Here is an 11,600-nt window from a genome sequence, read left to right as displayed (position 1 = left end):
CTCGCCTCCAGACACGCCTCTCTCCCAAACAGTAACCCCTCGTAGGAGGGACAGACAACAAAGTCTCACAGAAAACTCACCGTTCCCACACAGCCACCGGACAGGGTACCGGCTCCAAGTAGTACCAGCTACGGGTCTCTTTACAAAACCTGTAACAGCCTGCGCTCTAAAGCCCCATTACCTGGTCCCAGCCGACTTCATACATCCTTTCAAAAGGAGCAACGGGCAGTATTTTTAAAGACTCGCTGCCCTACGGCGCCTGACACCAGTAAAACAAAAACATTCCCGGTCCAAGCATGGAAAAAGAACGCCAAGGTGGCTCATTATGCACCTGTATCCTATTCCGGTCCCTTCGCACTTCCAAATGCCAAGAGGCAACTGTCGTCTGAAAATCAACACAGCCCTCGCTCGGCGCTTTGGAGATCCTTCAATTAAATCCTTCCAAAAAAGGGTCTGCTCCGCTACAAGGAAGAACTACAGAACTTCAAGAACACCGCGCTCGACCTACGCCATCCCCATTCGTTCCGTCGTATGCAGTTACTTTCAAGCATAACTGCTCAATGAGCCTTATTAACCCTCCCACTCTCAAGACGCTAGACCGCACTATCTGCTCTACACAGGAAAACAGAAGGCCAAAACTGAACCGCCTCATGCTCGCTGATCAAGTCAGCGAAGCCCTCCTTCGGTCAAACTGCAGAGGACACTCGGTCAGGTTTTGCGGCCCTTATCCACACGGCTGTATCGCACGGGCGCAACTTACACGCCCCGTAACCGAAAAGGACCTCCTCGGGAGAAGACAGGTACCGTGCAGGCGACACGCAACAAAAGCAAACGTCTCTTCCTAGGTCGCCTTCCTCAAAGACCCAATTTCTTCATCTCCTCCCAGCACGTTACTATCAGGGGACTACACAGAGGCAAAGGAAAAAACAGAGCAACGACGAGCTGCGGAAGGTATACAGGAAAAACTGCTGCGCAAAAAGGAGCCCAAGTCACGACCTCGCCTATGAGATTAGACTTTACAAAGCCTATTAAGTCCATACAACCAGCAACGGTTGGGGCGGGGGCAAGAACGAGAAATCATTACTCGTTCCTCCCCACCGTCGCCAATTGCCAGATTTTTCCCACGTGGCTGTGCTGCACAGAGAGATCCGTTTTTCTGTCCTGCCTCTAGTCCAGAATTTACCTCGCCTTTTCTCAAAAGGGAAGGGACCTTTCCGCTCTCGTCGGAAAACTCAAACGCAAGTTCGCGTCGCGTTCGTCAACACTTCGATGTCCTTTTCTTCAAACACCTTAGCTTCACGCTAAGTTTTTTTAGCTCTTGATTTTCCCATGCAACCTAACAGAAAGGCTCCCCGTTCCATTTCACGCGACAGAAAGAACGGAGACGACTTTGGACCCCAGCTTGTGGGCGAAAGCCCTTGCCTTGCAGGCAACGGGAAGTACTGTGCAATTCTTTCCACCCGGAACCGGCAAGGCACCTTCTCCTTCGCGAACCTCAAAACCCCGTATCAATACAAGGGTTATGCTAAGAGATCAAAGGGAAGGAACACCCGAGCATTCGCAAGAGGCAACCTCGGATTGGCTTTCATCACACCCGAGTCAGGCTCGCGTCCCAAACCTCCTTTAACTGGGTGCTGCCCGACACCCGCCCTGCGGCGCTTCCACGACGCGGGACACTCACGAGGGGTTCCGCTCCCGTGCCTCCAGGTCCGCGCAAACCTGCTCCAAAAGCGACGCGGGCTCCCCGCGCCTCTGCCGGCTCCCTGCGGCCAGGACCTCGCAGTCCCCGACGGCGCCCGGCCGGGAAGACTTCCCCGGAACCCGAGAACAAAGCGCAGAAGGGCCGCCCGCCCAGAAGCTGCCGCCGCTCCCCCTCCCCGCGGCGCCCGCCCCCGCCCGCCCGGGCCCGGCCGTACCCCGTGCCGGCGCGCCTGGCTGTTGAGGGCTCGCACCCAGGCCCTCTGCCACTGCTCCCGGAGGGACCGGAGGGCGAGCAGCGCGGCGAGCAGCGCCCGGGCCCCGGCCTCCTCCGCCACCGCCCCGCGCCGCCGCGGCGCCCGCAGAGCCGCGGAACGCCAGTACTGAAGCAGCCAGGCCGCGACCGTGAGCAGCGAGGCGGCGAAGAGCAGCACCAGCGCGGCCCAGCCCGGATCCGGCGGCCCCATGGCGCCGCGCAGAGCGACTCACGGCGGCCCGGCAGGCATGGCGGCCGGCCCGCCGCCCGGCCCCGGCCGCTGCCACCTCCCACCGAGGGAGGGGGGAGGAAGGGCGGCCGCGCCGCCGCCCTCCCCCCGGCCCCGCGGCGCACGTGGGCCCGGCCCAGCCCCTGCCGCGCGCCGCCGCAGCCCGGGCCCGCGCGCGGCGCCCCCCCCCCGCCCCGACCCCCGGCGCTCCGCTCCGCTCCACCGCCCGGATCCGCACGCCGGCCCGCGCCCGCGCCGCAACCCCCGGCACCTGCGCGGCCTCGGCGGCGTCCGCCCACCCCGGCAACCCCGCCGACGTGGCCGCCCCAGCCTTTACTTCTGGCGGTCTGGAAATCCAGCTCCCCGCCGCCCGGCCGAGCGCCGGTTAAAAACGCCGGCCGCGTAACGTCACGCTTTTTCACCGGCAGTAACTGCGCTCCTCGCGCTCGGCCCGCAGGACGCACCACCCCGGGGGATCCCTTCCCCGGCCCGCTCGCAGCTTGGGCCACCCTCGCTGCAGAGGGCAGGCAGCGCGAGTTTCGACAGCCTCTTCTCACGACGATTGGTCACAATCCAAAGGTAACAGCGGCCGACCGGTAGCAATTCCCCGCTGCCAGAGCCGCGGGGTCCCCGGCCAACCGCATGCCCGCCCCCCCCGCCTCTTCTGCGCCGCACTTTTCTCCCTAGCAGCAAAACTCACTGGCCTCTAGGTTCCTTTAAGACTCGGTTAAAGTTTACAAAGTCATTTTTTCCAGAAGTTCACCGAGCAGCAGAGCAGAGGCGGCCTCTCTAGCACATCAGCAGCTCTCCAGGCAGCACAGCAAAAGCCATCGGAAACCATCTCGGGTCACCAGACCCCGCTTTAAACAGGTGCGAGGCACGGAAAAGCACTTACTGCTGCTACCGCAACTCCTGCCGCTTCCCCCCTCTGCCCCCCCCGAGACTCACACCCGAACGCGACGTCTACAGACAGAAACGGTGCCTACCGCGCCTTCCTCCCCCTCCCCGCAGAAATAACCCCCTGAGGGTTCAGCAGTTGTTAGAGATTTCGTGGTAATCGAGCATCTCGAGGAAGACGTTTTATTGGGTTTTTCCGACGGCTACGGCAAGGCGTAAGGCGACGAAACCGGCGGCCGCTCCGTTTTCCGCTCTCGCGCACCCCGCCAGCCCTAGACGCGGGAGCGCTCCCCCCTCCCCCGCGACCCGGCTCCCCGTCCCGACCGCTACCGAGCCGAGCTCGGCGGCCGCGCTGCCCGGGGGCGGCCGGCTGTCCCGGGCAAGCGCCGCTCCCCAGACCCGCCCAAAACGCGGTGCCGGCTGCCGCGAGGGGAGCCCCGCGCGCCCCCCGCCCCTGCCCGCTCCCCTCCGCGCGCGCAAGGAAGTGACGTCCCTAGGGCGGACTGCTGAGGGCGCGGCGGGGCGGAGCCTGCCGCGGGGCCCGCCCCCAGGCCAGGGCCAGCGCCCCTTCCCGTCCCGAGAGCTTCGCCTCGAGCATGCGCAGATCCGGCCAGAGGCGCCTACGCGCGCGCTCAGCGCTACCGGCCCCGGCGGGTGCCCGAACAGAGCCCCCCCCCCCCCAGCAACCGGTTTTATGCCAGCGTCAAAGATCGGGGGACCCTCGCATCCGGTGCCCCCTCTCTAGCGTCCGGCTGGAAACACGCAGGCGGAGGGATCGGCGCCCGCCGCGGACATGGCGCCCTGGCCCGCCGTGCCCCTCCTCATCAACCTCGGCGGGTCGCTGCTAGGCTTCGTGGCCACGCTCACGCTGATCCCCGCCTTCGAGGACCACTTCCTCGCCGCGCGGCTTTTCGGCGTGGACCTCAACAAGGCCTCACGGCGGCCCGTGTGAGTACCGCTGCCCCACTGAACTGTGCGCCGCAGGGCCGGACCGGCCCCGGCCCCGGCCGAGCTGACCTCCTCCCCCCCCGCCCCCTTGCCTTCCTCTCAATCAGCCCCGAAGCACAAGGCGTGATCAGCGGGGCCGTGTTCCTGATCATCCTCTTCTGCTTCATCCCCGTGCCCTTCCTGAGGTGCTTCGTGGAGGAGCAGTGCGCAGCCTTTCCTCACGACGAGGTGAGGTGTGCCCGGTGCCGAGGGCGGCGGGCACCGGCAGGGAGCCGCCACTGGTAATCGGGGTCCTGTGCTGTGTCCCACAGTTCGTGGAGCTCATCGGTTCCCTTCTGGCCATCTGCTGCATGATCTTCCTGGGCTTTGCAGATGACGTTCTGAACCTACGCTGGCGCCACAAGCTCCTTCTTCCTACCATGGCTTCCCTGCCGCTGCTCATGGTTTACTTCACCAACTTTGGGAACACGACCATTGTGGTGCCCAAGCCCTTCCGGCTGCTGCTGGGCATGCACTTGGACCTGGGTAAGTTACGAGTGGCCAGAAGCCACGGTGCAGAGGGCGAGCGATTGCTGGAAGGGGTCACCTGACAGCACTCCGTGCCGCAGAGGGAGCGCACGAAGGACTGGCTTAAGTAAACCGTGAGAGGTCGCAACTCCCCTCGTTAAATATCAGGCCGGAAAGAACACGGGGAACCCTGGCGCGCCTTCAGCTGCGCGCAGATAGGCACCCATCCTTTTCCCGGGGTTCTGGCGAGACAGTCGAGCGCCAGGTGCGCACGGCCCTCGGCCGCCGACACCAGAAAGGCCGAAGGACAGAAACGGAGTGTGGCAGTCTGCCGCCGGGTCACGACAGTTTGCCACGGTCACCGTGGCGTATGTAGGTGCACGCGTGGTGGCCGATTCAGGGGAAAGGGAAAGATTTATTGCTAAGGTACCGCGATCGGAAGGCAAGGGGCTGCTGTACGAAGCGGGAAGGGAGAGCTTCGGTGAATTGGACGGGGGCCTGCCTCACCACCGAATATTAAAGCGCCGGGCTGGCTCTGATCTGCAGGTATCCTCTACTACGTGTACATGGGCATGCTAGCAGTGTTCTGCACAAACGCCATCAACATTCTTGCGGGAATTAACGGAATTGAAGCGGGGCAGTCTCTGGTGATAGCAGCTTCCATTATCGTATTCAACATCGTAGAGTTAAACGGTAAGAAAGATAACGTATGCATTCGAGGGTGCAAAAAGCAAAGGGAGATCGCTAAATCCAGGATTCGGTCTGGTATCACTAAAAATCAACCGGACCCGTTTTAACACAAACGCTTTTTTTTTTTTCTTTTTTTCTGTAGGGGATTATCGAGAAGATCACATTTTTTCTCTCTACTTCATGATTCCTTTTTTTTTTACCACGCTGGGGCTGTTTTACCACAACTGGTAAGAGGACGGACATTCAGAGTTTTTTCGGAAGCGGGCTTTCCCTTCACTTTCTCCTTTTTCAAACAAAACCAAACCGCTACCCGATGTGCAGACGGGACGCTGGAGCGTAGACAGGCTTCTTGGCGGAACCAAGAACGCGTTGCACCGACACACTGGCAGCTTTTCTTTTTATCGGGACGATGCTGCTCACACTGGCTCATCCCGATGCCCAGACTACCCTCGTATGTCTCGCTAGCCATTTTTTCATACCGTATGCTCTGCAAATCACCTGGCGGGTGCCAGTCCCGCGGTTGTTACCATCAATACCTGTCACTGCGTTTAGCGTGTAGCTCTGCTGCGGTTCCCTCTTGGCCCCGAAGCTGCCCCGTGGGAATAGTCGGCGGTTACGAAGTCATTTTCGCAGCAGCAGCGCTCGTGACAGACTTTTGTTTTTCTCCCCTGTGGATTGCAGGTACCCGTCTCGAGTGTTTGTCGGGGACACCTTCTGCTACTTTGCCGGCATGACCTTCGCCGTGGTGGGGATTTTGGGGCACTTCAGCAAAACGATGCTGCTGTTTTTCATCCCGCAAGTGCTCAACTTCCTCTACTCGTTGCCTCAACTCTTCCACGTCATTCCTTGTCCCCGTCACCGGCTGCCGAGGTAACGTACCCGAGTGATCTGTAACGGTACCACAGATCGCGGCTTTTCTTGCCGACATCAGCTGAGAAAGGTGGCGGTAGGTGCTCTTTTTAAGAGCCATCAGAGTAAGCTGTATGGTTAAAAGTTAGCTGTCTCCCTCCGCCAGCTACAGTCAAGTCCTGTGGCAGAGGTTTCTCTGAGATGTTCACTTTTTGGACCACCCCACCCACCAGAGACAGAGGAGCGGGCTTTTTAACAGTGTTAGAGCACGATTATTCTCAGCTACTAATTATTATACTCCGCTAATTATACTCAGCTAATTTTCAGAGAGAAATCAACAGGGGCTGCTTTTTCTAATGCTGTTGCGGTAGGGTCTGCTAAGGTTTCATGGTGCCCAGCCTTCTGGTTGGCACTATGCCATAGGAGCAGTTGTCTCGACAGACGTTGGTGAGACTCTTCCATTTTATTTTTCAAACGATACGGCTTCATGCACGTTATCTGGGGGGTGCGGTGGAGAGGAATCTCCTCCCAAGTCTGCTCGATCTGAGGGACTAGGTATCAGCAGCCATCGTTAGGCGTCTCAGATTGTTCCTGCTGTTTCCACCACTGGACTTCTTTCTCGGCTACTCAGCTAGGGATCTAAGTCCGCTTGGAGAGAGAGCTCTCTGTCTCCTCGCTCCGTCCGGACAAAGATGGTAATGTTTCTTTTAGGCTCAATCCTGACACAGGGAAGTTGGAGATGAGCTACTCCAAATTCAAAACGAAGAGCCTCTCTGCCCTGGGGACGACTCTTCTGAAGGTAATAGCTGGAAAACATTCAAAATCCAGATGCATTTTGGGGCAGCAATCAAACGGGAGAGGAACAGGATGGGAGGGAATGCAGAACAACTGGGTCTGCTGGTTATTTCCTGGCTCAGATCCGTAAGAAAATATTCCGCTTGAACCATCGCCATCCCTCACGGTCACTGGACGGTCTCAGTAATCCGTCTTTCCGTATAAGCGCACTTAGCAGCATCCCAGGACCATCATCGGCCTGCGCTGCCCTTTCAGCAAAAGCACGAGCCAGACTGCAGAGTTGGTACAGCAGAAGGGATCTTAAGCAAAAACCAGCCGGTGAGCACCGGTGAAATAAATAGCGTGCGATATTTCTTTCCCCAGGCAGTCAAGGTCTTGCACATAGTAGATGTGAGGAGCGGAACGGATGAAGATGGCGAATACACCGAGTGCAATAATATGACGCTTATTAACTTCATTATAAAGCTGATCGGACCTACCCACGAGCGAAATCTCACTCTCCTGTTGCTACTCATTCAGGTCAGACAAATGGTTCCCCTCCGGTAGAAAGATGTAGTCTGCAATAGAAACAGACCCAAATCGGTCTCGAGATGTTGGCGCGAGGGGAAAGGAGGAAGCTTTCTATCATTTCACGCACGATGCAGCCAAGCTGTGGAACTTCGGGACCATAGAGGTTTACACAGCTCAAGGAGGAAATAGATTCCTCCCCGCTCCCCGTTCATCGGGAGCTAACGAATACAAAGTCCTTAGGTTCGCTTGAGAAGATTCTCGAGGCAGAGATCGTTGGCTGCTAGAAAAGCTTTAGGAAAGCGGAACGCCTCGTCGCTCTGACCCAGTACGGCGTTATTCCACGTTCCCGGTTTTCAGGCGCACCGAATAACATGGTCCCGGAGCGGTCTCCGGCTGGTAATCTGACCGAAGCGCGGCACGTGGCTGAGTAGGATCTGGAATCCGAGCAGGGTGCGGGAGCGTTTTGAGGCAACTTAGATCACAAGATGTGCCGACTAGAGGTAGCGGCAGTGTGATCGCCCGTGCCTGACATAGCAGAAAGACCGCTTTTGGGAAGGCCCACGTCACTTAGCTGCCCGCAGTAAAATTCTTTTTTCGTTCCCAGATCAGAGATAAGAGGTTCTGATTAGGAAAGAGAGGAGACACTTAGCCAAATGTCCATCCGGGAGGAGGGACTTCCAACAAAACAAACCTGTAGGCCAAAGAGGTCTTAGGCACACTACACCGGGGATGGGAGAGGCTGGGAAGTAGCGACCCCGGGATCTCGAGCACAGTCACAGCAGGGAAGTCACGGCAACACCTTTTTGTAAGGAAGCCAAATTCTGGCTTTGACATGAGGTATTTTCCATTACAAACCGCAGGGTTTACGCTACAATACGGGCTCCTTAAGGAGGACAGAATCGTTCCCCACCGTGCCTCTCCTCCACTCGTTCTCACAACGGTGTAACGTGTGCGCAGGCTCGTGCGGAAATCCCCCACGGATAGCTACGACTCTCAGAGAAAGAGCCGAGGACGTGGGTAGACTTCTGCCTTTTGCCTTCCTTCCCGTACCTAAAATAATTAGCCTACGTGTTGTTGTTTAGTCAAACGAGGCACGCCAGAAAGCATAGGAAATCCATCTGGAAAGGAGGAACTCGCCTGTCCGCAAACTACTTAACGCTATAACGTTTCCGTTTTCTGTCTGATTTTTACTTAGGTCCTGGGCAGCACGATGGCATTTTCAATCCGGTACCAACTAGTGCGCTTGTTTTACGACGTCTGACCGGGCTGTCGGGGAGCAGGGGAAAGTGTCGTACCTGCGGGTCGCTCTTCTCCCGTTGCTGACCAACCAATTCCACTGATCTTACTCCGGCCCTCCGAGACCCTCAGGATGCCCGTCACAGATGCAAGCAACTATCCTGCACGGGCCAGTCCTGAACTGTAATCATCTTTCTTTTTTTTGCACACAGAAGGCTTTCGTCCAATTCTGCTGGCAGAAAAGGTTCACTGCTAGTTGGACGTCACCGTTACCAGGAATACCTGTCGGAGGGGAGGTAAATGCCCCAAATGTCTCCTCACGGCACTTAGGGAAGGTAGGAAAGATGAGATCTCTATACGTCTAACAAAAAGAACGCTGTTCCCCGAGAGAGAAAACAGGGGCTGCAATTTCTGCAAGACTCAGTACAGCAGAACGAGTAAACTAGAATCCCCTCCTGGCTTCTGCAATCCTGTCTTTGGTCCGTGGTCATAGAGCGACGTGTTATAAACCATACCCGAAACCCCGAGTGCCCTGAGAATAAAATAACTCATGATACCCTTTCCCCTTCAGTGCTTTGCCTCGAGAATATTAACTCGCAGTGAAACTAGGTTACGCGACACACCTCTGTGGCTTACAACCCTGCTAGGGGGGCAGATCATTTCAGCAGTAGACTGCCCCCTCTCCAACAGCTACCGGGAACGTTCTCACCAACGGGCTTTTATTTCCGAACATCTTTATCATCTGCCTTCCTGCTAGCCTGTTCGGAACAGGCTAGCAGAGAAAGGATGACCGTGTCCTCGCGTAACAGGATACCAGTAAAAGCCTTAGATTAACGTGGAAGCGAGACCGCCTCGGGCCGCCATTACCTTTTCCTCAGATACAAATCATTATCGATATAACGCTATCCGACACCACAGTTCACCACAGAATCGCTACGTGCCCGGCAGGAAAACAGGGAACGGCCATCGCAGTACCAGGTTAAAGAGTGCACGCAATTAACGGGCGCGAAAAGCAAAACAATAGCGCAACAGCAAAGACAGGGATGCTGAGATGCGTGACGGTGGAAGTTGCCGAGTCCGGTACCTTAATAAGATGCAAGGCTGCCGTACCTCCACGCGCCCGAGTCCAGCCAGTAGCGAGGCTGGGAATGTACTCCCAGTAGTCAAAAGCGCACGCGTGCAGCGACACCGATCGACACAGAAAACACACGGCATTCAAATGTGGATGGTACAGTTGGCCGACTCCTCTTCCTCCTCTCCAGCCAATCCGTTTGGAAGTAGATTACGTTCATATAAACCTATACATGTAAACGCACACAAACATTACGAATCCCTTGAGTAGCTGGCCTTGAACACTCGGCCTGTCCAGGAACTAACCGCTGGATTTCCCGGCACTGGGCCATACCGACACCTGAGGTTCACAGTACCGCTCTGCTCGCTCTTACTCAAAAATTCTCACTTAGTCCGGCAGAGAGACAGAACTTAATCTCTCTGCCAGCCGATCCAGACGTAGGGCCTTCCGGGAGCCGACCCTCAGACACGCACCTGTTTTCTCCAGTAAGCTGGCTTAGGCCTACCTCCACTAAGCAACCTGCCGACCCCAATCTCTCCCGTATCTGGTCCCGGATACCTGGCTCCAAAGCCCATCGCCCTGCTCGCTCGGTAGGCCGGCTCATTCGCCCGCGATCACACGCTGACATTCCATGCTAGCCCTGGCCCACGTCCTCACATGCTCCAATCTTCCCCCGTTTGCTGCTACCACATGCGTACATATGTACTGGCCCCCGCTGACCGCTGGCCTTACGCCAGTTGCTGGCACTGAGACCTCCAGCCAGACATATGCACACAGGGTAGACGGTCCCCTCGCCCTAGAAAAACACTAGAAATGGAGTTTAGCGAGGCAGGACAGATTGCAGAGGCAAAGGCTCCCACCGATCATCAGCAACACGTTCACACACAACCACCCTTGTCACCCCGCTATTCCATCCACAGTCCCATGTTTTTGCCTCCTGGCCCGCCTGGACTCCTTCCCCACCTTCGGTGCTCCCCTTAAAGAACCCGTAGTGCAGCTCACACGTTCCTGCAATCCCCTAAAAAGGATCTCGCCGCAGGCTTTACGCATCCCCGAACGCTCTTCCCCGGTGTGCCATCGTAAGCCCGATACCCCTACAGCCGGGGATCCCCCTCGGGCTGCAGGCACCCCAGGAGCCCTCGCTGCCTCACTCACTCTGAAGGAGAGCCAGGCCAGGACCAGTGTCCTGGCCCAGCGACCGTTCCCGCTCGTCAAAAAGCTCCGGGAACTGCCCAGCCAGGCCGGCATGACGCCGGTTCGGTCATCAGAGCACCCCATCTCCTGTCACTGCTCCGCCGCCCCGAGTGACCGCGACCAACCCTTACGCACGTAACCTACGAGGCGACACAGTCAAAGCTCCTTACGCTGAACCGATCTCGAAGCCTTAGCACCTCCCATCGGGAGCACCAGCGCTCGCGCGGTAGGCGCTCTGCCCGCCCACGGCTGGACGGGGAAGCACGAGAGGCGCTCCGCGAGCCCTTCAGGTCGTCCCGAGCGCAGGCAACAGAGGCGCACCAGAGCGGCGCGCCCAGCCCCTCCGCCGCCCGCACGCCGGCCGCGGCTCCCTGACGAGCAGGCAGGTCCGCCGCCGAGCAGGTCCTGCTGCGGGGGCGGGCGGCGGCGGCGGCGGCAGCGGGGCGCCTTCCCACCCACCCCCCCACCCCCCCCTCCCCGGGATCCCCGCTCTCCGCCCCCGGAGGCGCCGCGCACCAACGGCCTCAGCGCGGTATGAATTTGGCGCCTTACCTCCTTATTGGCCGGTCTCCGTCACCAATAGAGTCGGGGCAAGCGCGGTGGTGTCGCACGGGCGGCCAGTCAGCAAGAACTTTCTTCCGTCAGATGCGCCAATAGGGAGGCGCGGCGACGCCGTCCAATGGGCTGAGGCCTACTTTGAGGAAGGTTATAAAAACGCT

General features: G+C 58.2%; 2 protein-coding genes across 9 annotated transcripts in view; one reads left to right on the top strand and one right to left on the bottom strand.

Annotated features, from left to right (window-relative positions):
• C2CD2L (C2CD2 like) overlaps positions 1 to 11,523 on the bottom strand; it is a 43,794-nt gene extending 32,271 nt beyond the window's left edge. For 7 of the 8 annotated variants that reach the window (XM_042800450.1, XM_042800455.1, XM_042800456.1 and 4 more), the window contains exon 1: positions 1,917 to 2,245. In XM_042800450.1, coding sequence (XP_042656384.1) covers positions 1,917 to 2,165 — 249 coding nt within the window. In that variant the 5' untranslated portion in view covers positions 2,166 to 2,245. Of the gene's footprint in view, positions 1 to 1,916; positions 2,246 to 11,433 lie in introns of those variants that run through there. The other variant, XM_042800458.1, reaches the window with a different exon arrangement.
• DPAGT1 (dolichyl-phosphate N-acetylglucosaminephosphotransferase 1) lies at positions 3,755 to 9,185 on the top strand. Its single transcript, XM_033003953.2, has 9 exons — positions 3,755 to 4,028; positions 4,136 to 4,256; positions 4,340 to 4,553; positions 5,082 to 5,228; positions 5,368 to 5,452; positions 5,907 to 6,095; positions 6,786 to 6,873; positions 7,233 to 7,388; positions 8,575 to 9,185. Exons 1-9 carry the CDS (start codon positions 3,874 to 3,876, stop codon positions 8,638 to 8,640), a joined length of 1,221 nt encoding a protein of 406 aa, XP_032859844.1. The 5' UTR covers positions 3,755 to 3,873; the 3' UTR covers positions 8,641 to 9,185.
• Positions 11,524 to 11,600: the final 77 nt, after the last annotated feature.

This window comes from Tyto alba, unplaced genomic scaffold (assembly GCF_018691265.1).
Source record: "Tyto alba isolate M040663 unplaced genomic scaffold, T.alba_DEE_v4.0 Super-Scaffold_32, whole genome shotgun sequence".
Lineage (NCBI taxonomy): Eukaryota > Metazoa > Chordata > Aves > Strigiformes > Tytonidae > Tyto > Tyto alba.
The sequence above is the reverse complement of the archived record's forward strand: the minus strand, read 5'-3'. Positions and strand labels throughout refer to the sequence as shown.

What these genes read in the sequence shown, in the direction of transcription:
- DPAGT1 (XM_033003953.2), top strand. Translation starts at nt 3,874, where the DNA reads ATGGCGCCCTGGCCCGCCGTGCCCCTCCTCATCAACCTCGGCGGGTCG. An exon ending in AAGGCCTCACGGCGGCCCGT is followed by an intron (nt 4,029 to 4,135) that starts GTGAGTACCGCT and finishes CCTCTCAATCAG; the next exon opens with CCCCGAAGCACAAGGCGTGA. An exon ending in CCCCGTCACCGGCTGCCGAG is followed by an intron (nt 6,096 to 6,785) that starts GTAACGTACCCG and finishes TGTTTCTTTTAG; the next exon opens with GCTCAATCCTGACACAGGGA.